Source organism: Podarcis cretensis, assembly GCF_951804945.1.
Source record: "Podarcis cretensis genome assembly, chromosome: 1".
NCBI lineage: Eukaryota > Metazoa > Chordata > Lepidosauria > Squamata > Lacertidae > Podarcis > Podarcis cretensis.
This window is the reverse complement of record NC_137170.1, coordinates 32,828,122-32,854,811: the sequence shown is the minus strand read 5'-3', so window position 1 is coordinate 32,854,811 and position 26,690 is coordinate 32,828,122. Positions and strand designations below refer to the sequence as shown.

At 43.5% G+C, this 26,690-nt stretch overlaps 2 protein-coding genes across 7 annotated transcripts in view; one reads left to right on the top strand and one right to left on the bottom strand.

Moving 5' to 3' along the window:
- The first annotated feature begins 932 nt into the window (after positions 1-932).
- On the top strand, positions 933-20,653 carry LOC307213833 (acetyl-coenzyme A synthetase 2-like, mitochondrial). The gene is made up of 14 exons (XM_079972064.1): positions 933-1,579; positions 3,492-3,588; positions 4,722-4,921; positions 5,803-5,978; positions 7,340-7,492; positions 12,003-12,150; positions 12,948-13,085; positions 13,555-13,647; positions 14,368-14,480; positions 15,213-15,339; positions 15,652-15,779; positions 16,934-16,997; positions 18,651-18,772; positions 20,119-20,653. The coding sequence occupies exons 1-14, from the start codon at positions 1,276-1,278 to the stop codon at positions 20,293-20,295; spliced, it is 2,040 nt and encodes a 679-aa protein (XP_079828190.1). The 5' UTR covers positions 933-1,275; the 3' UTR covers positions 20,296-20,653.
- Positions 20,654-20,659: 6 nt separating this feature from the next.
- ABCD4 (ATP binding cassette subfamily D member 4) overlaps positions 20,660-26,690 on the bottom strand; it is a 33,873-nt gene continuing 27,842 nt past the window's right edge. For 5 of the 6 annotated variants that reach the window (XM_079972169.1, XM_079972168.1, XM_079972173.1 and 2 more), the window contains 6 exons: positions 23,592-23,641; positions 23,020-23,072; positions 22,841-22,917; positions 22,273-22,388; positions 21,070-22,125; positions 20,660-21,021 (listed from right to left, as the gene is read on the bottom strand). In XM_079972169.1, coding sequence (XP_079828295.1) covers positions 22,045-22,125; positions 22,273-22,388; positions 22,841-22,917; positions 23,020-23,072; positions 23,592-23,641 — 377 coding nt within the window. In that variant the 3' untranslated portion in view covers positions 20,660-21,021; positions 21,070-22,044. Of the gene's footprint in view, positions 21,022-21,069; positions 22,126-22,272; positions 22,389-22,840; positions 22,918-23,019; positions 23,073-23,591; positions 23,642-26,690 lie in introns of those variants that run through there. The other variant, XM_079972172.1, reaches the window with a different exon arrangement.

Here is a 26,690-nt window from a genome sequence, read left to right as displayed (position 1 = left end):
CCCTCCTGGAAAATAATTCTAATATGCCTGCAGAATAACCCTAAAATCATCAGCGGTTCTCTACAGGATATGGAGAAGGCAGAATGGGCAAAAGGACATGAGAAAAAAGAGTACGCACATCTGATTTAAGCGCGACCACGCATGCACGCATCACTGCGACCTGGAAGTGGCAGGGAAAGGGGGCATAATGGGGTAGAGGTGGAACGGGTGCAGGGTTCAGGAACATAACCTGAGTGTAAATCGGGTTTTGCCTGCACGTGAGGAAAAAGAAGAAGCCTGTAGCAAAGATACAAATATAACTGCTGGAATGGCAACAGTTAAGACTTTCATACTTTCTAGAGCCAGGGAACCCTTTTCTACATCTGGCAAGGAATCCCTGCCCATCTTCTGTGGATCTCCTGCACAAGGGATTGTGGGAACTGTCCTAGGTCACATGATTGTTCACATCGGAGCAGTGGGCCTGTTCATTGTTGTGCCACTTGCATCCAACACATTGCTGGGAATGTTCGGTGGTTGTAAGCGAACTATCATTTCAGGGAAACATGCCTGCATTGGTCTTGTCATTTAGAAAGCTGTGATAAATTTCCAATAAACCCCTGGGTTTCCTGGAAAAATACAACACCAAAGCTATTGCAGCAGGGGAACTACATCTGCCGGTGTCTTTAATGTTTGTGCTGGAAAAGCAAGTTCAGGAGTGTAAGGAATAAATTGGGCTAGGGGCCTCTTTTTCCTTTTATCACGAACTGGCACACTGCAATCTACATGTTACATACCCCAGTGCATGCTGTACTTCACAAGCAGATTATTTTTTCCCCGTATCTATTGCAGAGTAGTTACTAGAAGAGGAATGCAACACAGTGTGAGCCAACACAGTCCAGTCTGGATAAACTGTGGCTATGCATACAACTAACAGCCATAACTGGCTTCAGTACAGGAGGAGATTCAGATTAGCATGAAGGTTATTCCAGTTGGACATTCCTAAACCCCACCTCCTACTCCTCCCTTCAAAGAGATTGAATTTCCTTTGCATATTTTCTTTGGAAGAGGAGCAGGAGATGTGTGGTTGGTTGTTTCTTTTTCAGGGAGAGAGTGGAACGCTCTGTTGAACTCTCTTTCTCAACGTGGATTTACGGTTTGGTGACCAAGGAGCGAATGAGCCTACATCTCTCCGTGGGAGGGAAAAGACGCCACGTTTTCCAAACCTAGGATTTATGCTTAGAGAAGAAGAAGCTTGGCTTGGCTGAGGGACAGGGGTTTCTCTTCTACCCCGGGATCATGGCCTGGCTGTTTGCTAGAAACTGTTTCGCAGAAATTGCCCCTGGAGGCAAATTGTCCTCTTACATATTCAGAGCGTGGAGCAAAGGGGCACTAACTGCATACATGCCAGAGGCCACCTCTTTTCCTGGACCAAAGGACCACCACGGGTTGTACCAGGTATCTGTGGAACAAACAGATGAATTCTGGGGAGCACTAGGGAGAAGCCGGCTTCTGTGGATCAATCCTTTTCATTCTGTCAATAACTGTAACCTGCAGCAGGGCCACCTGACCTGGTTCCTTGGAGGGCAGCTAAATGTAGCAGGTAAGGAGAAAACCTGCTGTTCTCCCCCCCCCCCCGCCTGTAGGGGAAGAATTCTAACTTCCATAGACTGGATTCTTTTTTATTATCCAGTATAAACATTGCATTCAAGGTGGCAAAACACTTGAAGGAAGCTGGTGTGGGGCATTGCATGGAGCTGTGATGTGCATTCGAATACCTCCTCAACCTTGAAGCTCACGCTGGGTAGCTACCATTTCTCAGACTGGCTTACACCACAGGGTTGTTGTGAGAAGAGATTGGGGGAAGCTCTCCATGCTGTCCTGGCCTCTTTGGGGAAAGAATAGGATAAAAATAAATGTGACGATAATAATATAATGTACAGAAAAACAATAACAGGCCTTAAGCTGAGATTCATTGCCTTGTTGCTTTGTTCCAGATCTGGGAATTATTTTATTTCTTATAGATTAGATCATAATCTACTGACTTTGAGGTAAAAGTTCTGTCCAAAGCTTATTGCAGTGTGCCTGGTTTTTGCACCCTGCAAGTTTAACATGCTGGGGTTCAAACGTTCACATTCCAGTCACACCAAATTTGAGTCCAGGGGGCTCAGACTGACTAGAAGAGAACCACAATATAATCAAATAATGAGTGGAAGCATCATGCAAGCATGTGGAACACACCATGTAAAATGTGTGGTGGGAAATATCTGGCTTCCCAAAGCACACTAATGGATAAAATTGTTTATTTGTTCAAGTATGTGGCTGTTCTGTTGCCTATTGTACACCAAATATATTTTCCGTTTTAGCGTTCAAAGATTTAGGGTGCAACCATCGACCACATCTTTGTTTAAGAATTCTTCTGGGACAAGATATTGCCCAATTCTTTTGAGTTGCCACACTATCTATTATTTATTTATTTCATTAAATTTATATACCGCTTACTTGTTGTTGTTTTTTAAAGGGAAAAAAACCCCTCAAAGCGATTTGCAAAATAGTCTAGCCTGGTGCCGTATCAAGTGCCCAGGATTCTATATCCTGACTGACAATGGTCTCCCAGGTCCTCATCCAACACACTAAACGCTACACCACACTGACTCTGTTGAAGGGTAGAATATATATATATATTTAAAATAACTAAGAAAAAGGAGATTGTAAAGTGGCAGAAATGGAGACTCGGTGAGCAGTAACCCACACCACGATTAACATAAACTGTGGAACGCTAGCTATGATTTGCTGAGCGCCAAAGTGTCTCACATTGTACCAAATAGCTGATTATTCAGCTGTGTTCATTGCCTTAATAACTGCTATAGAGAGACTGGGGATTAAGAAATGAATCTGAGTGTCTAGTAAACAGAAGCGTTTTTGAAATGTAATGGACTGGTGGCATTGAACCTTACTTTCCGCTACAATTTCAGATGGTCAAAATGAGCAACTAATGTAGTATGAGTTGTGAAACGAAATAATACAAGCTGTACAGCTAATCTATTACAGGATGTACAATCTACAAAGGTTGTGCAACTGATGTGTTTTGGGCTGTGCAAATAATTAACTTGGGATGTACAGCTTTGACTTCTGCGTATTGATAATAGGTTGTGCAATTGACCTTAGGCAGTGTAGTTGACACGGGGCAAGTGCTACCTGCACAATCTACTGTACAATTTGTTACAAATCAGCGGCAAAATTGTCACTCAGCAATCTGATGATGGCCAGTCTGTTCTTGTACATTTATGGAATACTTAATATCGATAATTCCAGTACTTTTATGTGTTAATAATATTTATTATGCTTTTGTATATGCAGGAAACCACTCAGAGTGCCTGGGGCAATAATGACACTATTATTATTATTATTATTATTATTATTATTATTATTATTATTAACTATCCACTTTCTCCATAACATGGGGTAAACTGCAGACACCTGAGCCTGTCATTAATGAGCACCTTCTCTTTTAGTCAACTGTTTGGATAGACATGTCCACAAAGCCCCCAATAAAGTTGCCCTGATCTGGGAGAAAGATGAGCCTGGGCAAGAGGAACGGATTACATACAGGTAATTGCTTGCCTTTTTGCACTGCATTTAAAAACTATTCGGTTTTCTAATATGTGTGGACATCATTCATTTGGAGAAAATGTCACAATGCAGTCAGTTTATAGTTCTCATTCCTTAATGTTAAGCTCAGCCTGCAAGTTGCAATGCTGTTCTTAATATTGCAATGCTGTGTCTTAATATCAGAGCTCAAATTTCAGTATATAAAGTGATACTTTTTAGGGATGGGCAACCTGTGGCCCTCATGGCCGTCTTAAGCATATCCAGTGCCGTGGTGCAAAGAGCCCTTCGGCGCCCCCCCCCCCCTTTCCCAGAGTTGTCGACCTTTTCCCAAGCCTCTGCAGGGATCACTCTCCTTCCGCGGAGGCTTGGGAGGCAAGCTGCCCGCCTGCCAGCTATATGGTTTATGGGGCATAGCTGGTGGGCGTGCAGGGAAAGGGGAGGCCACTGGCAAAGCTGCACAGCTCCTCCACTCACTGGGGCACCCCTGAGAGGCTGGTGCCCTGGTGTAACGCGCCACTAAGCCCAATAGGAAAGACGGCTTTGGTGGCCCTCCAGATGTTGCTAGACTCCAGCTGCCATCAGAGCAGGGTTACTGCAGTGTGGTGTAGTGGTTAAGAGTGGTAGTCTCGTAATCTGGGGAACCGGGTTCGCGTCTCCGCTCCTCCACCTGCAGCTGCTGGGTGACCTTGGGCCAGTCACACTTCTCTGAAGTCTCTCAGCCTCACTCACCTCACAGAGTGTTTGTTGTGGGGGAGGAAGGGAAAAGAGAATGTTAGCCGCTTTGGGACACCTTCAGGTAGTGATAAAGCGGGATATCAAATCCAAACTACTACTACTACTACTCTTCTTCTTCTTCTTCTTCTTCTTCTTCTTCTTCTTCTTCTTCTTCTTCTTCTTCTTCCATTTTATACTAAGGGAAAAAAAGTTCCCTCTAGCCCAGTATGACATTAGCCTTCCATATCTTCCTTATTCCTTTTACTTTTGATGGAAGATACAAGGGAGTCAGTGCTAAAGCTCATACATGTGGTGCTCTGTAGTTATTGTCCTTAACATGATTCAGAAGAGATTGGTGGGGTTTGTTTGCTTTTTTTTTAAAGACGGTATCTAAACAACCAGGTGTTTTCTTTGGACAGAGAATTGCTAGAGATGACATGCCGCCTTGGGAACACCTTGAAGCGACATGGAGTGAAGAAAGGTGACCGAGTCACCATTTACATGCCCCCGTGTCCGATGGCTGTGGCAAGTATGTTAGCCTGTGCCCGAATTGGAGCAATACACACAGTGGTATTTGCTGGATTCAGTTCCGTTGCATTGGCTGACAGGATCCATGATGGTAAGAGCCACCTTCGCTGAGGACTGCACACGTCCTTTTCTTCATTTTTCTTTTACTAACTTTATATACAGCCTCAGGGACCAACTGAGTGTGCAGAAATAGTGATTTATATGCAAATATTTCTGCCGTTAATGTTCTCTTACCAAAAGTCCTTATGTATTAGAGCACTCTGTCCTCCAGTCTTGATGGAAAGAAAAGTATGGAAAGGGGTGTCTTTAAAAAAAATATCATTTTAATCATGACACTCTTTCCCTCCCTTCTCCTGCGTTGAATCTCCCAACCCAAGCCTGATCCCAAAAGCACTGCAGAGCTCATGGCAGGCTGTGGAATTACTTTATAGCAAAGCACATTTGTGAAGGAATCCCTACCAGCATTAGGAAGGGATTTTCTAGAGGAAGGAATTCACTCCCTCTATATACTTGAGCTGGGGGGAAAGGGTAAAGAAGAAGAAGAAGTAGTAAAGAACCCCTGGACAGTTAAGTCCAGTCAAAGGTGACTATGGGGTTGTGGTGCTTATCTTACTTTCAGGCTGAGGGAGCTGGCATTTGTCCACAGACAGCTTTCTGGGTCATGTGACCAGCATGACTAAACTGCAATGGAACACCATGATGGAAACTAGAGCCCGCGGAAACGCCATTTACCTTCCCGCCATAGCGGTACCTATTTATCTACTTGCACTGGTGTGTTTTCAAACTGCTAGATTGGCAGGAGCTGGGACAGAGCAACGGAAGCTCACCCCGTTGCAGGGATTCGAACCGCCGACCTTCTGATTGGCAAGGCCAAGAGGCCCCGTGGTTTAGACCACAGCACCACCCGTGTCCCATGCAGGGGGAAAGGGTACAGTATGTTGCATCTGTATTGTTTTCTTTCATCTTCTCCAGCTCAGTCTGAAACAGTGATCACAGTGAACCAAGGCTTGCGAGGGGGCAAGTTGGTTGAGCTAAAGCAGACAGTGGACGAGGCTCTTGAATTGTGTCCAAAGGTGAAGCGGGTTTTTGTTTCAAGGAGGACTGATAAGAAGGTGCCCATGTCAGGCCTGGATATACTGCTGGAGGAGGTGAGAACCAATGCCCCACTCATAGGCTATATTTGAACATCATTGTTGGCTCCATAAGCCATAGTTTATGTATGCCATAAGCTATAGATAAGCACTGGGGCCACCTGCTCCTCTCATGCCTCTCTTCTTCTCCTCCTTCCCGCCAGCACATAACAGCATGGCGGGAGTGGTCATTCACAGTGCTCACCTGCAATTTCATACATTCATTTATTTAAAATGTTTTAATGCTGCCCTGAAAATATTCTAAACCTTCTCAAAGCAGTTTACAATAAAATAAAATAAAAAGTAAGGTATATTTCTAAGATTCAATTAGCTGCAACATCAACATTAATATAAAATTTGAAATACATACATATTAGGATTTCAGTAACAGTGAAAACTAGAACAGTAGAATATGTAATAGAAAACCAGCATAAATTGAAAGACTGAAAGGTTTAAGGCCCATTTAAGAATAATAAGGAAGGGAGCCAGGTAAACTTGCTATGGAAGAGCATTCTGTGAGGATGGGACCAGCACACAAAAGGCCCTGCCTCTCATGAGCTCATATATCCTACTGGCAGACATGTGAGCAGGGCCTCCATGACTGATGGTTCCTACATATAATACATTTCTGAAGCTGCTGTCAAACATCTGGGGGGAGGAAACCCACTATTTAAGTCTTCTTATATCCATTATTGAGATGTTATTGAGGAAGATGCAGGGGAATCTTTAGGAATCTGCACTAGGATCAACTTTTTTTTAAAAAAAGATGCCGATAGCAGCTTCACCCTTTGGAGTGAGATTTTAGCAGCAGGGGAGGGGTATTTAATCCTGCTTGCAGTTACCTGATTAAAATTCCCCGCCCCTCCCCAAAGAAAAGCTCGATTTGTTTCTACAGAAATAGAACAATAAGGTGGAAATGGTGTGGTAGTGTCAAACTAGACAAGATGCTAAATATGTAAGTTGCAATAACACCTGCTTTTAAAAGCATATAGAAGACATGGGGTCTCTTTTCATCATTTTTATGGGGATGGGCCATAGCTTAGCGGCAGAGCATCTGGCCAGTTAGTGTGTAGACAATGGCCCAATGGTCTGACTACATAAGGCAGCTTCCTATGTTCCTACCCATATCAGTAGGAGCAATGGAGGCTATACTTGTGGAGCTAATATACTGCCAAGCTTCTTTCTTCAGCCATGAGAATTTGAGATGTGCTTAAAAATACCCCAAAGGCTTGGGGCAGTGGAGATGTGTGTGCGGAAAAGGTGGGCCCAGTCCCACTAAGCTTCCTTCTTAATTTGGCCCTTGGTGCAGGGGGAAGTGAAGGAGGCCTGGGGGCTGTGAAGAGAGCCTATTGAGAGAGCTTCTCTGCTTCCTGTGACAGGAGATGATGAAGGAGGACGTGACCTGTGAGCCTGCTGCCTTGGAGAGTGAAGATTTACTGTTCCTCCTCTACACTTCAGGAAGTACTGGAAAACCCAAAGGACTGGTCCACACCCAGGCAGGTTATTTGCTGTACGCTGCCATCACGCACAAGGTGAGTACGCACAAATGTACAGAGCAGAGATATCCCATAACTTCACAGAGGACAATTAAACCCTGCTAACCTGCCATGTCATATTTCCTTCTATGCATCTGCTACCGGAGAGCCGCTCAGGAGCTGCCGGCTATAATTTACTCCTCACTAAGGGAGAATCTGACTGGTCACAGGCTCGACAGCAGCTAAGGTGACAGAGACCCAAAGCCAGGCACAGCGAGCAGCCTCAATCAAAACTGGTGTCTCACCACGATGAAAGCTGTGCAGACGCTTCGGGGAACGTGTTTATTTGGCTTACAGAGCTCAAATCAATTTCTGTACAGATGCAGACTGGGAAAGAGCTATGCTTAAAAGGCTTCTTGGATGATGAAAGTCTTCAGTAGGTGCCAAAAAGGCAACAGAGACATTACCTGTCTAATGTTTTAGGGTATGGATTTTCAAAGGGTAGGTGCCATAACACCAATGGAACACCACCTGGTGGAATGCTCTGTCCCATGAGACTAGGGCCCTTCAGGATTTAACCTCCTTCCATCGGGCCTGTAAGACAGAGCTGTTCTGCTTGGTCTTTAATTTGAATTCAGCCTGATATTTTATTTCCCTTTCCTCCCCCTGCCCTTTTATGAAGATTACCCACAGCTAATTCTCCCCTGGTCTCCCCTGGTCTCCTCACTGGCCCAAGTAGGGCTCCTCACTGGCCCAAGTTCAGCCAGCTAGCCCTGGGGATTATGTAATGCTTATTTCCCCTAAATTGATTTTTGAATTTTATTGTTATTCATGTTTTTATACTGTATTTTAAGCTGCTTTTATAATTAAGTTTGTTGTTAGCTGCCCTGAGCCCTGTTTTTGAAATGGGAAGGGCAGGGTATAAATAAAAAAATATTATTATTATTATTATTATTATTATTATTATTAACTCCGTTCTTATATGGTGTGATGTGGACCTCCTAATAAGTTGGTATATATAGGCAGCCCTCACAATGATTGACTCAGGTATATAAGGAATGAGGCAACATTTCACATATCTGTATAGGACATTATACACCAAAACCAAGACCTTGAACTGACAGTAGCCCTGTCAGCCAGTGCATTTATTTCGACAGCAGGGTAACATGTTGGTAATATCCTGCCCAAAGAGCAGTTAAGCTCTTGCATTTCCCACCAGCTACAGCTTCTGGACCAACCTCAAGGGAGAGCCCCACAAGGAGCGCATTGCAGTAAGCCTGCCTGGAGGTTACCAATGTCAGTGATCAGAATTTCACGGTCCAGAAACAGCCATATCTGTTTTACCAGTCAAAGCTGGTAAAAGACACTCCTAGCCACCTGGGCCTCCAGTGACAAAGATGGAGCCAGGAGCATCCTCAGACTACAAATGTGCTCTTTCAGGGGCAGTACAACCCCACCTAAAGCAAACAACTGAACAATTATCCCGACTGTAGAGTTACCTTTTCTAGGGAAAATCTATTTAGTTTTTTAAACGGTTGCCAATGACCTGTTTGCAATTAGAATCGTAGCATCATAGAATTGTAGTGTTGGAAGGGACCCCGAGAATCATCTAGTCCAACCCCCTGCACTGCAGGAATATGCAGATGTCCAATTTGGGGATCAAACCTTGGCATTATCAGCACCACACTCTAACCAATAGCCTGTTTGCAGTATTAAGCCCCCTTTACAGATGCACTCTAAATCCCACTGCATTCAGTGGAGCTGACTGCCAGGTTAGTGTGTAGAGAATTGCAAAAGTATAGATCAGATCTAGACATGTCTATCAAAAGTCATTCTCACGGTATTCAGCGGGGCCTATTCCCAAGTAAGTGTGCATAGGAGTGTAGCCTTTCTCTGGAAGCCTGATCCCAGGTTTACACATTAATATAACCGATAATGGGATTTAATACTGATTAAATATGATCAGTTCGGACTGAGAATCAAGTGAATTCATCATCAGAAGTTACATTTTTACCACTTCTAGCTGCAATTCTTTGGCACAGGACATAGGAGAAGGCATCTGTGCAATATGTTACTTCAGTGGCGTAGCGTGGGGGGTGCAGGGGGGGCCAGCCGCACCGGGCGCAACATTGGGGGGGGCGCGCTCGCAGCTCTCTGCCCCTACCTGGCTCACTCACTCTCTCTCACTGCAGTGTTGGCTGTGCGAATCCGATCCGAGCTGCCGGGTCGCCGCCCACTGTGGAGGGGGAGGGTGCCAGGCGTGTGTTGCGGTGCGGAGCGGAGCGGAGAGAGAGGGAGGGAGGGACTATCTGGGGGAGGGACAGTGCAGCGGCCGCCCAGCGCAGCGGGAGAGAACCACATCCTACCAGCCCAGGCAGCAGCAAGAAGAAGCTGGCAGCGGCGGCAGGTTAGGGGTTAGGGGCGCAAATTACTTGCCTTGCCCCGGGTTAGGGGGCGCAAATTACTTGCCTTTCCCCGGGTGCTGACAACCCACGCTACGCCGCTGTGTTACTTTGAGGCTACTCTGTGATTTGGTTCATCCATCTCCTAATGTATTATTTTTAAAAGGAAATGCAGACATTGTTGTTGTTGTTTAGTCGTTTAGTCGTGTCCGACTCTTCGTGACCCCATGGACCAGAGAACGCCAGGCACTCCTGTCCTCCACTGCCCCCCGCAGCTTGGTCAGACTCATGCTGGTAACCTCGAAAACACTATCCAACCATCTCGTCCTCTGTCGCCCCCTTCTCCTTGTGCCCTCCATCTTTCCCAACATCAGGGTCTTCTCCAGGGAGTCTTCTCTTCTCATGAGGTGGCCAAAGTACTGGAGCCTCAGCTTCACAATCTGTCCTTCCAGTGAGCACTCAGGGCTGATTTCCTTCAGAATGGAGAGGTTTGATCTTCTTGCAGTCCATGGGACTCTCAAGAGTCTCCTCCAGCACCATAATTCAAAAGCATCAATTCTTCGGCGATCAGCCTTCTTTATGGTCCAGCTCTCACTTCCATACATCACTACTGGGAAAACCATAGCTTTAACTATACGGACCAATGCAGACATTAGTGGCTATAAATTTGATTTCAGGCGCTGTGCTGGGGAAGGAATACTCAATCCATTTTTTCATAGGCTACTATTGCAAATAAAATCCCCCCTCCCCAGCTGCTTCTGCCTTGGCAGGTTCTCATAAAACGGAGGGGAATAGTTTTGCTCAGAAAAATGGCTCATAGGGAAAGGGTTAAGCATTCATCCAGTGTTCAAACCTACATTTTCCTGGAAAGGAAAAAAAAAAAGTTGGAATATTGGTCACAGAGCTTCCAAATGCCTTTGAAAACCACAAGATCGGATTGCAGTGGATTTCTGCTTTTTTTCTCCCTGCTGGAAGCAGCACTCTTGGTGGTGTCTTCACAATGAAGCAACCCAGAGAATGGCAAGTTTCCATTGCAAACATGCTGACCCACACTCCTCAAATCTGCTCCTCTGGAATCCTCATCTGTCACCAGGAGGGTGACATTGCTACAGCAACCCCAATAACAATAAGCTCAGAGAGTGGGGAGAGGAGAGGGCACAGGGTATTGTTTTACATAACAGCTGCAGAAGCAACAGCCAAAAAACCTAGAGAGGATGCATTTGATAATGATCTGGTTTAAAAGAAGACAGAAAGTGAAACTACAAGAAATGGACCCAATAAAAATAAGTTTTGCCAAGTGGATCATCAGCCATGCAGTCCAGTTGTCGCTGAATATGCTATAACTCTATTTTGCTCCAGGGCAGTATTAAAAAGCCAGCCACATTTATAGCCAGGAGACTGAGCAACAGAAATTACAACAAGCTCTGAAATTATGATTGCTGGTTACAGCAAGGGACAAACAGGAACACGATGTTAAGGTTGCAGTCATCTCTCTAGATGCCCCATGCCTGTCGCATATGATGGCAGGCATGAGGCAGATGAGTGTGGTTTGGGGGAAATGGCCTCATGAGCCAGGCCTAATTAGGCTCAAACCCTGCTGTTGATAGAGCTGGTTTCTGTGGCAAGCCATGCATACCCAGCATTTGTTCAGCAGAGGAAGCAAGAATGTCTCCTCCAGGCCTGGAGAGCATTTGTTGAATTTCTAATTGTAATTGCAAGCTATGTAAAGGATGGAAGGACTTGGTCGAATCATTTTAAAGCACCGAGGGTGTTACAACTCTGGATAAAACAAGCATAGCCAGCAGGCTAAGCCACTTTTGCCACTACTGAGACTGATAATTGCTATGAACACCACTGCACCCAAACATTTGGTTTTTCCATTTTGTTGTTCTATGACATTGCTTCCCACTGGGCATGTTCACACAGTGCTTTTTAAAAAGAAGTATCTGTCTCTTGGCACCGTATTAGAAAAGTTCATTTTACTCTAAACATGTCTGGCCAGAGATATTAAAGGGAAGAAAAACAGGAAGTATGAATGTTGGCAAGTTTTCCAGCACGGAAACAGTACCCCAACTATAGATAACTTTTACCCAATAGAAGTTATGTAAATTCGTTGGGTGGGGAGGAAGCTGTTCTCATTTCTTACATTGCTTGCTTTCCTGCAGTATGTGTTTGACTACCATGATGGAGATGTATTTGGCTGCATTGCAGACATTGGCTGGATCACAGGGCACAGCTATGTGGTATATGGCCCTTTGTGCAACGGAGGAACCACAGTCCTTTTTGAGAGCACTCCAGTGTACCCTAATCCAGGTAAAAAACAAAACAGTAGACACAATAAATGGCTGTGGACAAGGCTGTTGCCTTAAAGTGAAGTTGCCTTTGTAAAACCCCACTTCTTAGCTCTACCCTTGCCAATAAATACATTAATCAAGGTGTTGTAAACATTTTTGCTCCATTTCATTCGTAAGAAAAAGGAGTAATGAGTCACTCTGCATACATATACTACCAGAGGTTGTATCCCATCTTCCTTCCCTCACCAACCTTGCTTGCCCTCCATGCCCTGCCAAGCCTCACCCCATTGCCAACTCTTCCCCCTCCCTTTACATTTGGACAACCTGCTCCCTTTACAACAACACTCCAAAAAAGTCCTCTGTGGCTCACCTGGGCCGCTTGCCTGGGCAACCACCTGCATCTCTGTCCTCCTGTTCCCTCTTCTTCACCAGATTCCTCCTTGCCTCACCTGAGTAGCCTGTCCATGTGTCCACCCAACCATGGGAGTGCTCATGAATAAAAGCTTCTGTGGTATTTTTTAAAGAATTTTTTTTTTAGGTGGGTCACAGTTGGAGTGGTCAGTAAAACAAAAATTGAACGATTGACCTAGATAGGGAGAACTAGATGGTGGTGGGCCGGATGCAGCCCAGGGATCATGGATTAGATAAAGAAGAGGTTGTCAAGTTAAAGAGAGGCCAATTGGCCCGTTTAGAATCATGCTTGTTTATGTCAAGTTGGGCTTCACATGCTTGAAAAATACAACAAAGCATGGCTAATTCAAACACAGGGGATAATGACCACTTCCTGAGGTAACTGGTTTCATCTTTTTATTTCAGGACGTTACTGGGAAACTGTGGAGAGGTTAAAGATAAATCAATTCTATGGAGCCCCTACAGCTATTCGCCTACTGCTTAGATACGGGGATGATTGGGTAAAGAAATATGACAGATCTTCCCTCAAAATCCTTGGATCAGGTAGCTATCGCACTGGAAATTTGCATTCATGGCAAAGCCACATAAAAGAATAACCAAGTTTACAAATTTGGTTGAATATTTCGCAGGAGGTGGATTCATGGAATCTGTGGTGCCATCAGGTCAGGACTTTGGGGCAGAAGTCCAAGGCAGACACATTGGAGCTGGCTTATCACACTTTGAAGTACCTGCAGTAATCCACATGGCCCTCTAAAGAGCTCCTCACCCAAGACGATTCAAGTCCAGAGCCTAAAATTACACAACAGCTCTGCTGGGTGGAATGTGGAAATGATCAGACAGATCCAAATATATTTATATACCACTGCTGCTTCACAGAGAATATATAAGGGAATGCAAAAAGGACTGGCTGACAAGAGATTTAATTTATTCCATTGGACAGGGTGTTGTGACGTCTAAAGCTTGCAGGTGCTTCTTTCTTACAAGCTGTTTGCTTCTTTTCTTCCTCTTGCAGTGGGAGAACCTATCAACACAGAAGCATGGGAGTGGTACTTCAAAGTTGTCGGAGATGGACGGTGCCCTGTAGTGGATACCTGGTGGCAGACAGGTAGGAAGACTATCATTTTACACAACTTGTTAAGTAGGATCTGAAGAGAACCCGTGCAGTTTCAGTTATTTGCATATAGGGATGTATTCAATCAATCAAGAAACTTGTCCCAGCAAAAGAAAAATGGATACAAAAACTTATGGAATATACAGAAATGGCAAAACTTACTGGAAAAATAAGAAACCAAGATAGCAAACATTTTATAAAAGGATGGAAATGGTTTATTGAATATTTACAAACAAATTGTAAACAGCTATGAACAGTGGCAGGATTATTGTAATAGCCTACAGAGTATATATTTAAAGTAGATGAATAAAGGAACAAATTAAGTTAATTTGGATATGCAGAAAATATTAAAAATAAATTTAAGGAACTGCAGAAAGAATGGGAAAGAGAGGGGGAAGTAAGTTAAATTTTGAAATGTTAAAGTAACTGTAAAATTATTGAAATGTATAAACCTGAAATTCATTCATTCATTTATGAATGAATAAAATGAAAGAAAGAAAGAAAGAAAGAAAGAAAGAAAGAAAGAAAGAAAGAAAAACTTGTCTTCTCCTTATGAAGACCAGTGGCTCAGGCCTTTCTTGACATTCTTAACACAGGAAAAGCATATTTGCCTCCAAAGAACTGGAGATCATACAAAGTAGAAATGTTTTCTTGTTAGCATTCTCTTACTGACCAGATTTCAAGGGTGTTGAAGTTTTGTTTTGTTTTGTTTAGAAACTGGAGGCATCTGTATTGCTCCTCGACCTTCAAACCCAGGTGATGAGATCCTTCCAGCCATGGCCATGAGACCATTCTTTGGCATCAAACCTTCCCTTTTGGATGACAAAGTAAATTTTAATCCTATCTATCTAATCTACCTATCTATCATCAACCACTTTTATGTAAATTCTCAGTCATGTAAACAGCAATCAATATTAAAAACTAACAGACACACATTAGCAAGAATCTCAGTCTAATGTGGCTTGTAGGTCAAGATTTTTGGAAGGATCAAGCAGAATTTGAGATCAGGAATCTACCGTCAAGTTTTTCTTCCCTACAGATTTTCCTACTTTGAGAGTTGCTCTGCACAATATCTCCTCCCAATTTCTTGCATCCTTTGGGGGATTTCGGATGAATTTCTGATCATTTATGCCAAGGCAGTTTCTGTATTATTTGTCACAATCATGGCCACCGAACAGAAGCTAGGGTTGAATTAAAGAGGAAACAGATGTGGCTAATTTGAATCAATGAATCAATGAACTAGCAAAGGCTCAAGAATTTTAAAATATTAGAGAATTACTACAGAATAAGAGAAATCGATAACTAGGCTCCAGTGCCGAAGAAGATTCACACTCTGCAACGAGAAAACCCAAATCTTCTTATAAGAAGTATATTTTTGTGGAGGTGTTTCTAGATGTTTGTCCACAGACATAGAAGCTTGCTTTTAAAACAAAACCCCCGGAATGCTGAATTACAAGCTGCTTCCTTGGTTGCACAGCATGAGCTAGATATGCAGAATACATTACATTGTAATTCATTCATTTATTTTTAAAGAGAACCCCATATTTCTTGTTTTCAAGGGAAAACTCTTAACAGAGAATGATGTCTCTGGAGCACTTTGCATTTCTCAGCCATGGCCAGGCATGGCCAGGACCATTTTCAATGACCACCAGAGGTTCGTGGAGACCTACCTGACGCCTTACCCAGGTACAGAATTGTAGAGAGGGAAAGGGGAAAGGAGAGCAGTGAAGGGTTATTGCCATGGGTTCGAAGAAAAGGTTCTTTAGGGCATATGTATTCAAGAGCTTTGTGGAACCAGAAAAAACTGGGGTACAACTTCTTAGTCAAACTAAGGACACAACACCATTCACCCAATCAGCAATTGCCTGAACAAATTTGTAGAAGTAAATAGCAGCTCCTCTCCCCATGGAAGAACCCCAGGATCCCCCAAGCTAGTTTAAAATCTATTGCCTTCTGCATGTTAGAAGTGAAAATGATGTCTTGTTTTGATCCTCCTAGGATATTTTTTCACTGGGGATGGAGCGTATAGGACAAGCAAGGGATACTACCAGTTGACAGGCCGTCTGGATGATGTCATCAACATCAGTGGGCACAGGCTGGGCACGGCTGAGATAGAAGACGTTGTGGTAAGAAATTGTGTCATGTCTATAGAGAGTTTACCAGGTCTCACAGAAGCAGCAGTTGCCACAGTAGTCTCTGCCATGTCTTTGCAGCAGCCTACGAAAATGGGCATGTGCTATGAGCTGGCAGCTGATACTAGCTGCTGCAGGACTGACTGCTGCAAGTTGTATGATAACTTGCCAGTCCTTTTACTTTGCCAATGCTCCTCCAGCATTGATTCTGAGCAAGGCAGGGAGGGGATGACAGTAATTGCGAAGGCAAAACAAATTTGATAACCAGAAGGATGTAAATGAATGTCTCCATTTTTATTTATTTGGTAAACTAAACAGTGAATCCCAGTTGCAGAATCTGTGATTTCTACTCACAGAATCCAGCAGGTACTGGAATCTCAAATGCCTCAACTAATAATTTACCAAAGTCACCTCAGGGAGACTTTAGTGTTCTGCTAAAATGGGCTTAGAAGACAAGGTCCTGAACTACAAGACTTCAGAAGAGATGCCACAGCACTGTTAGTTACCAAAGTATACCCATGATTGCTTCTCTTCTCACAGTTGGACCACACTGATTTTCTGAAGATGTCATGCCACACAGTACATCATTCCCCGGTAGCATTCTTTGCTTAAGAGCATCTTCAGTGTGGTGTAGTGGTTAAGAGCGGTGGACTCGTAATCTGGTGAACCGGGTTTGATTCCCCGCTCCTCCACATGCAGCTGCTGGGTGACCTTGGGCTAGTCACACTTCTCTGAAGTCTCTCAGCCTCACTCACCTCACAGAGTGTTTGTTGTGGGGGAGGAAGGGAAAGGAGAATGTTAGCCGCTTTGAGACTCCTTCAGGTAGTGATAAAGCGGGATATCAAATCCAAACTCTTCTTCTTCTTCTTCTTCAGCTTAATATTCTTTCTGACTTACCCTATATTTTTGTCCTATAGCATAAACATTCAGAGGTGGTACTTGGTCCCTTTTTACAACTGGTGTATCTGATCTGTATTAACAGTGATAAATAGTAAAGTGGGGACTGGGCCTATCACAGCCTTTTACCCGTCAGGAGCAAGGCCAGAGCTCAGGGATAGTGGGAGTTGTAGTCCAACATCATCTGGGGATCCACAGGTTGAGAACTGCTGCTTTAAGTGAATCTTACCACAGACCTGCCTGTGTTTCAGAATAAGCATGGGGCAGTGGCAGAATCAGCTGTGATTGGATTTCCTCACAAGATCAAAGGAGAAGGTGAGCAATTCAAGTCTAGCTGCTAATGCTTGCGCCCCCTTGAGTGGCTCTCCAGTGGGATTTTTCTTTGCACCTTTACTGCATTATTGGGAAGGGTAAACAGGAGCAAAGAGAAGGATCTCACTCATAGCATCCACACGGGAACTTCTAATGGTAGCTGGAATGAGTGCCTGCTTATATCTATTCCTGGGGCTCCAAGCCTGTGGGGACGGGGGACGGGGGCCACCAGTGGTCTGTGAACATTCAAGCATTCCGTGGCATGGCTGTGGATTTGTGGTGGAAGATGGGTGACTGCACACCATTGTATTAAAAATTCATAGGCTCTTCAGTTGCAATTTATATTGCTGTTTTTATTTCTCATACAGTGGTATCTCGGGTTAAGTACTTAACTCGTTCCGGAGGTCCGTTCTTAACCTGAAACTGTTCTTAACCTGAAGCACCACTTAAGCTAATGAGGCCTCCTGCTGCCGCTGTGCCGCCAGAGCACGATTTCTGTTCTCATCCTGAAGCAAAGTTCTTAACCTGAAGCACTATTTCTGGGTTAGTGGAGTCTGTAACCTGAAGCGTATGTAGCCCGAGGTACCACTGTACTGTATTTTACTGTACTGCAGCTTGAATTCTGTATGGAATTCAAGTTGCAATACAACACAACATATAATAAATAAAAGCAATTAAAAATCACACAGCTTCTAGCACCGCACGTTACAATTGCTGCAACAGGCAGGAAAAAAAAGGGGGGTGGGAAGGCCCTACTTAATTTTCAAGTGGTCCGTGGGAAAAAAAGTTTGGGAACCACTGATCTAGTTTATTCAAGCCTTGACAGGGAGAAGTGACAGAGACCAGCTGTTGAAAATACATGCTGTGGGCCAGGGAAGGATGGCGAGAACACAGGAAAAGAATGTACAGTAGCCAGAAGCTCCCAGACTTCCACCTGCATGTCTGCAGAGGCCTATTTTATTGTACGGAGCACATAAGGCTGTCGAATTTATCTTGTAGCACAAGCCTGAACTTTTTTTTACAGCACAAAATAATAAATATCAATAAATAAGGAAGATAATTATACCCCACTCTTCTTTTTATTATTTATCTATGCATTTATTATTTATTTATTTTTATTATTTACAAGCAACTGCCCTCTTGCACACGATCAGCACCATGTGCTCCTGCTAACATACATGCCCAAAACAGGACTGAAAGGGGGTGGAATGGGACAGGGCAGGAATGGGGCATGCATATATATATTTTAAATTGCATGAGACAAATCAACAAAAGAGACTGGGTCAGCAATTAAAACAAAGTCACAAAACCAAATAAAAGGGATTGCATATTGAAGCCTCCTTGCAGCATGCTTCTTACTTTGGCATGGAAGTAATTGCTGAAGCTCCCGGCCACATGAATCCACATTGAAACTTTCCCCCCTGGAAACTGGTGTGTGGCGTTTATGACATTACCTTTGCTACATGAGCAGCAGTTGCTTGGCAGGAGGTGCCGTGCTGCAAAAAGTAACACCCGAAGGCGCTCTTCATTTCTATTTTACTGACACCAAGAGATGGCAGAGGGTTATGACAGGAGTAGAAGCAGCAGAGTCTGCTTTGCCAGGCACCTCTACGCTTGCTGATGGCGCATCCTTCTCCTGGCTTCCTCTTTCCACAGGTGCCTATGCCTTCATTGTGCTGAAGAAGGTCTCTAATCTCTCTCAGGAGAGCCTGGCCTCTGAGCTTCGAGGGCTCGTCTCAAAAGAAATTGCAAAGTATGCAGCACCGGAATATATTCAGGTAACAATCTGAGCGATTTTCCTCTTCCGCACATTTCAATCACTTTGCGCTACATAGTGCTGCATGTTCAGGGAGGGATTTAAGGTGACTGTTCCATCAGCGCACACATTTCAGCTTCCCAGGAGGAGCAACCCCCCACTTCTCAGCGCCCTGTGCAGAGTTTTGGGGGCTGCCTCGACCACCCAAGAGCCAATTTGGGTGTGCATGTGCAACGGGGAGGAGGGGGTGAGCCCTGTTGCACTAACAGAAGCCTTTGTGCAGGCTTCCACTAGCAGGACGAGTTGGCTGGATCCAGCTGAGGGCAGGATCTAAGGTAAAAAGCATACAAACCAGCTGTGTAACCACTGCATTAATATCTAAATATTTTTTTAAATGGGCTAAAGTATTCAGATCCTTCCAATCTCACTGTTGGTTTCCTCAGAACATTCTAGTACAGCAGCAATAGCCACATTAAGGATCTTGTGGGTTCCAAGAGTGCCTTTAGGATTCATCTGTTCCCTTCCAACATGCCCTGCATACATTTCATGTTATGAGAGCAAATACATGTGTGTAGACTGCCTTGAGCAAGTTTTACTACATATACTTGAATTTATATCCCACCCTTCCTCCTAGGACCTTAGGGTGGCATGGATATTTATTGACTTCTCTCTCCCCTTTTTTAATTCTCACAATAACCTTGCACTATGTTAAGGCTTGGAGATAGTGGCTGGCCAAGGATGGTTCATGGCCAAGTCGGGATTTGAATTTGGATCTTTCCAATATTAAGTCTGGCACTGCACTAGCCTGGGCTCACTCTGACACATAGCATGATAGCTCCTAAAAGCCTAATTTGCCTCAGTTCCAAATACAGTCGTATCTTGGAAGTTGAACGGAATCCATTCTGGAAGTCCGTTCAACTTCCAAAATGTTCAAAAACTGAATTGTGGCTTCTGCAGCCCATCAGAAGCCATGGAAGCTCCATCAGGCGTTCGGGTTCCAAAACAACGTTCATAAACCACAACAACACTTCCGGGTTTGCAGCGTTCGGGAACCAAAACGTCCGAGTTCCAGGGTGTTCAAGATTCAAGTTACGACTGTACTGCCTTCTATGAGCTGGCCAAATTGCTGTTGCTCTAAAAGCTAGGATTCCTTCCTAAGGGCAATGAGCAAGATGAGGGTTGAGGGATTGCCCTGAGGAACTAGTGGGAGGAGCATGGCTGCAGCAGAGTTCCAGACGCAAATGTACGTACACGTGTGTGTGTGTGTGTGTGTGTGTGTGTGTGATTTCAAGTGCATTTCACTTTCTCAGGTTAATGTCAGCAATGTACACTTCCCAGCCTTGCTCTAACCCTCGTTTTCTGCTTCAGGTCACTCAACGTCTGCCCAAGACTCGCTCAGGGAAGATTATGAGGCGAGTTTTGAAGAAGATTGTAGAAAACAAAGCAGATGAGCTGGGAGATCTGACAACCTTGGATGATCATGAGGCAGTGAAAGACATCATTGAGGGACACAAGCAGATTCAGAAGCAACAGCAAGGGCGGTAGCTCAAATGCTCTCTTAACAGCCTCAGAAAGAGAGTATATTGCAAGCAGCAGCGATTCCACACTCGTTATCCCTTTCAGAAGAGGAAGGGAGTTTATTCACTGTGAATGAAAGAATTCCAAAGCAACCATCAAAAAAACATCATTTTCCAAGACAGGGAAAGATTGTGCTTATTAAGGCTGGACACAAAGTCTCTTCCCTCCCTCCCTCCCTCTGAAGGTCTCCCAGCTGTGTACGGATTCCAAGGCTTATGTATTGTACCAGAAAGCTGGGGGTTTTACTTTCTTTGCAGCCGAAGTCCACAGTGAATAATCTCCAAACTAAATAAACTTCAAGTTAAGAAGAAAATTCACAATGGAACAGATCTGCAAGTCTGTCTACTTTACTCCAGGTTCTGGGAGGGGGGAAACACTCGATTTTTGCCACTTGAAGCATTCATTGGGCAGGTAGTTAAAATGAGAGAGGAGGCAGCAGTACGGATGTATGAATAGAAAAAAGTATATAGAAAAATTGGATGCTGTGCAGATCTGGGGCCTTACCACGACTTCTTCCAGATTCTGGACTTCAAAACAATTTAAGATAAACACACACGTTTTCAAGCTTTGTCTTTCATGTCACTCTTCCCTTTTATTATTCTTATCCAATAAAAAATCAGTCCAAAGAAAGTAGCCCTTGAGGTTGGCATTAGCCCACAGATTCTCTGCTAGACAGCTGTATCCAGAGCAGCTCTGGTCTTTGTGTAATCAGTGGCTGACACTACACATGTGCATTTCCACCCGAGACACTTTAGTGAGGTCCGTCTGGACACCTGCCTCAGCTGCAGATATTAATTACTGCATGTAATATTACTGAATGTATTGAAGCCTTGTCAATTACATGCCTTCTAACTGCTCTGCTGGTTCAAATGGAAACTAAAGATGTGGAGGAAGTACACCAGGCTTCCTCAACCTCAGCCCTCCAGATGTTTTGGGACTACAATTCCCATCATCCCTGACCACTGGTCCTGCTAGCTAGGGATCATGGGAGTTGTAGGCCAAAAACAACTGGAGGGCCGAGGTTGAGGAAGCCTGAAGTACACTGTTGTGGTATGAAGGGCTGAGATCCTCAGCACTTTCAGGCTCCTTAATGAACGCTTATTTAAACAAAAATAGGTTCATCGGGTGAAGGTGGAATCTGTGTATAATACACGTTTCTGGTAAACTTCCAAAACAGACATGTATTTTCACACTTGTGGGCAACCAAGAGCAAGGCAGTAACCTGAGCACAACAGAGACAGAGATCTTCCCACACGGAGGCTCCTGGCTGTGGCAACGAGGCTGAAGCTCTAATACTGAAACAAATACATCCTTCTCAGTCTCAGATGAGAAGGGTCCTGCTCCATTCACTGCCAGCACTGCTTCAACGTTATTCAAAGTTGTTTTCACTTAAACAAGTTGCAAGGATGGAAGCAGCAAAGGCCTCTTCCTTCAGGGAGAGATCTTGAGCGGGAGACGCAGCAGTCAGAACAATGGACTGGTAGCCATTTATACAGAAAGGCAAGGTGGTGGGTGGGGAGGCGTTTAAATCCCCGCTTCACAGTATAAGCTGGAGACCTTTGGGTCAAAGAAGCCTTAATGCACCTGCTGGCTTTGAAGTCCTGAAATATTTCAGATCCATGCTTCCTGTAAAAGGTGTGTTCATTTCAAGGCACTTTGGTATGTGACCCAGCCGAGCCCTTAGTTGCATTCTTTTATTCTGTTGTCCATGACAAGTCAGGGAGTGGCTCGGTCTTTCTTTATTCTGCTGAGCTCCCATTTACCTTCTCCATACAGGTTCAGACGCCAACTGTGAAACTGAAATGAAAGAATAAGTACAGAAACTGAGAGCTATGGCTTTAAGAGGGATTTTGCCATCCATACACACACCACTGGCCCTGTGAAAATAAAACCTTATCTGTCCCAGCAGTTCTGCTCAGACAGATTGGCTCCACACCACCCTACCTTTTCCAGGCTCTTGCGATGTCCCACGCTGACCAGAGTCATTCCCAGGTGTGCACAGATCCTGTACAGCTCATCCTCTGCATCCTCTGTGAGTGCGCTGGTAGCTTCATCTAGCACTGCAAGCAAAAAACAACAATGACACCCATACGGGAATCCCCTCAATATGGCACCATCCAAGTCTCCTCCTCCTGAATAAAGCAGGACAAATTTGCAAACTGATAGCTGTTCACCAGTCGTTTTCCATTACAAAAGGCAACCTGAACACTCTCTACATACTGGGCTGGTACAATGGAGAGTTCTGACCCTCTAAACCAGCAAGAAAATATAAGCCAGTTACAAAGATGAGGAAAAGAGGTAGATTGGGATGGTTAGATTAGAAGTTGTGGTGCCTGCCACCAGTGAGATCACAGGCAGTAGTCAACAGGTAGCCAATGGCCCTTGTGCTACCTTCTTCTGCACAATATTCCATCTCATAATATTGGCTATCCAGGGATTGTCTGTGGTCAAGGTAAAAAGCAAAGCAGGGAGTCCCATAATTAAGGAACTCAGAAAGAAACACCTTCCTCACCTGCATACTGAGGCTGGAGATAGAAAAGTCGGGCAAAGGAGAGCCTCTGCATTTCCCCTGGAGACAGAATGTCATACCTGCAGCAAAGGCAAAACAATCTGTGATTAGAACAACCTTGCAGCTCAAGACCTACCAACAGTAAACAGCAGGAGCCCCACTGTCACACTAAGCAGCCTTACCAGTTCCAGTCCACTGGCTGGTCCAAACCACCTGTCCTTGCTAGCAAATCAGACTGCATAAAAAAGAAGATGAAAAACAAATTATTCCTGCCTTGGTCAACAGGTGGACACAGCCATATGGACATTTTCTGTCTTAATCCTGCCCACCCATTGCCAGTTGGTAATTAGTGTCATCTTGTCATTTTTTGTTTTATTTTTTTGTTTTGCTCCCATGCCTTCTATATAATCATCATTGACACCAGAACTTCTGTTGCTTTTGCTCATACAATGTACATAAACCAGGGCTTAATTTGAGCCAGAGCTCACATTTAGAAGCAGTTTTTAATATAGTTGCCCAGGCTTTGGAATACAAGATAGAACATACTCAGAGTTACATTCATCTCAGAATTCATGGAGCCCACATTACTCTTTGGACTGATCCAAACTTCCATGGTCAAACAGTGGGCCTTCCTGGCAATCCTTTTTAGGAATGATCCATAGACATTTACAGTGCACTTTGCTGAGCTTTTATAGCCACTTTCTATCCCCAAATTGGGACAGAAAGTGCATCATTTATTCCCTCGGTAACTCACCAACCCAGTCAGCTCCAGGAATCTCAGAATCCTTTCATCATCCGAAGACCCTATTGTGCAAGGAATTACATTCATGATAACAGGACCGTGGGGGGGGGGGTGTCACTCTGAAGATGGGTCATCAGGGGACAGGGAGCTCTTTGCACTTGGTTTGGCTGCTTTGATCATGCTTTAGAAGATCTGAAAAGCTAATAGCCCAAACCTAAACATATCATGTGGAAGCCCATCCCAAGTTATCAATAGGATATATCACCACATAATGTTCATAACAATGGGAGGAAGCCAATTAACGGATGGACTTTCAGCTCATGCGGACATCTTCTTTTTTTTTTTTTTAAATGATTTTTATTAATTTCCAATTTTTTATCACAAACAAAAAAACAACAACATAATAACAAACAAACAACAAACTCATATTTTCTTAACCTTATTTTCATAACCCTCTTTTCCCGGACTTCCCCATACCTTCCCCTTTTTGCATCCTTAATTTAGTACCATTATTCAACAACCTTTATTGCCCAATTAAATATAAATTCATCCTCTTTTTCTACTCCACCCTAAAATTTAAACCCAATTATCGCTGCAATTCTACGTCTTCTTTTCCCTCAGCATTTTAACACTCCTCAGTTTTATAATAATTCTTAAGATACATCTTAAATTTCTTCCAATCTTCTTCCACAGTCTCTCTCTCTTGGTCGCGGATTCTGCCGGTCATTTCTGCCAGTCCCATAAAGTCAATCACTTTCGCCTGCCATTCCTCCAGCGTGGGTAACTCTTGTGTCTTCCAATACTTTGCTAGAAGAATCCTTGCTGCCGTAGTGGCGTACAGAAAGAAATTCTTGTCCTTCTTCGGCACCAGCTGGCCGACCATACCCAAGAGAAATGCCTCTGGTTTCTTGTTAAAGGTGCACTTAAGCACTTTCTTAATTTCATTATAAATCATCTCCCAGAAGGCTTTAATCTTTGGGCAGGTCCACCAAAGATGGAAGAAGGTACCTTCAGTCTCTTTGCATTTCCAACATTTGTTATTGGGCAAATGATAAATCTTCGCAAGCTTGACTGGGGTCATGTACCACCTATAAATCATTTTCATAATGTTTTCTCGTAAGGCATTACATGCCGTAAATTTAATACCTGTGGTCCATAACTTCTCCCAGTCGGCAAACATAATGTCATGACCTAAGTCCTGTGCCCATTTAACCATAGCTGACTTCACTGTCTCATCTATTGTATTCCACTTCAACAGCAAGTTATACATTCTTGATAAATTCTTAGTATTGGGTTCTAACAGTTCTGTTTCTAGTTTCGATTTCTCTACCTGGAAACCAATTTTCCTGTCTTGTTTATAGGCCTCCATTATTTGAAAATAATGGAGCCAATCCCGTACCTTGGACTTTATTTTCTCATAACTTTGTAATTTAAATTCACCACCTTCTTGTTCTAAAATTTCAGAATATTTCGGCCAATTAGTTCTCATATTGAGTTTCTTTACCTCCTTGGCCTCCATTGGTGAAAGCCACCTGGGAGTTTTATTTTCCAATAAATCTTTGTACCGTATCCAAACATTATATAGTGCTTTCCTGACAATGTGATTTTTAAAACCCTTATACACTTTAACCTTGTCATACCAGATGTATGCATGCCAACCAAAATTATTATCAAATCCTTCCAAATCTAGAATGTCTGGATTCTCAAGAAGTAGCCAATCTTTTAACCAGCAGAAAGCTGCCGATTCATAGTAAAGTCTTAAGTCCGGCAAGGCAAACCCCCCTCTTTCTTTAGAATCAGTAAGTATCTTAAACTTAATTCTGGGCTTTTTGCCCTGCCAGACAAATTTAGATATGTCTTTCTGCCACTTCTTGAAACAGTCCAGTTTATCAACAATTTGTAATGTCTGAAACAAAAATAACATTCTAGGCAATACATTCATTTTGATCACTGCTATTCGACCTAACAAGGAAAGCTTCAGGTTTGACCATATTTCTAAATCTTTCTTTATCTCAGTCCAGCACTTATCATAGTTGTCCTTAAATAAGTTCACATTCTTAGATGTCATGTTAATCCCCAGGTATTTTACACTCTTTGCCACCACTAACCCAGTTTCCTCTTGGAATCTATCCCTTTCAACATTTGTTAAGTTCTTTTCCAATACCTTGGTTTTTTGTTTATTCAACTTGAATCCTGCGACCTGGCCGAATACTTGAATTAATTCCAAAGCTCTTTTAGTACTAGTGTCTGGCTCTTGCAAAGTCAATACTAAGTCATCTGCAAAGGCCTTTAATTTGTAATGTCTGGCTCCGACCTGAATCCCTTTTACCAGCTGATCTCCCCTAATCATATTTAACAGGACCTCCAGGACCGATATAAAAAGTAATGGGGATATTGGGCACCCCTGACGTGTCCCTTTTTCTATAGGAAGTTCATCCATAACCACATTATTTACAATTAACTTAGCCTTTTGCTCAGAATAAATTGCACTTATACCATTTTCAAACCTTTGGCCTACCCCCATCCCATGGAGATTCTTTTTCATAAATTTCCAAGATATATTGTCAAAGGCTTTCTCCGCGTCCACAAAAATTAAAACTGCTTTTGTATTAATGTTCACTGTCAGCATTTCTATAATGTCAATTATATTCCTTACATTGGTAGATATATGCCTACCCGGGAGAAAGCCTGCCTGGTCTTTATGGATCTCCTCCACCAGCACCTTCTTTAGTCTTCTTGCCAAAATGTCTGCAAAAATTTTGTAATCCACATCAAGTAATGAAATAGGGCGGTAGTTCTTGATCTGTTTTTTATCAACCTCAGTCTTTGGTATAAGTGTGATGAAAGCTTCTTTCCACGTCTCAGGTGCCCTTTTCCCCTCTAATATCTCGTTGCAAACCTCCTTAAGTGGCTGAATTATCCAGTCTTTCAAGGCTTTGTAATATCTGGAGGTTAGTCCATCTGGCCCTGGAGATTTCCCCAATTGCATGTTTTGAATGGCACCCTCAATTTCTTGTTCAGTTATTTTCTCATTTAAAAGCGCTGTACTTTGTTGCGAAATTTTTTGTAATCCATATTTCTTAAGAAATTCTTCAATGTCTCTTTCGTTTT

Bases quoted from the DNA above. Each gene is read 5' to 3' on its own strand.
- LOC307213833 (XM_079972064.1), top strand. From the start codon at position 1,276: ATGGCCTGGCTGTTTGCTAGAAACTGTTTCGCAGAAATTGCCCCTGGA. The intron at 1,580-3,491 runs GTAAGGAGAAAA...CTTCTCTTTTAG, and splicing joins AGGGCAGCTAAATGTAGCAG to TCAACTGTTTGGATAGACAT. The intron at 5,979-7,339 runs GTGAGAACCAAT...TTCCTGTGACAG, and splicing joins TGGATATACTGCTGGAGGAG to GAGATGATGAAGGAGGACGT.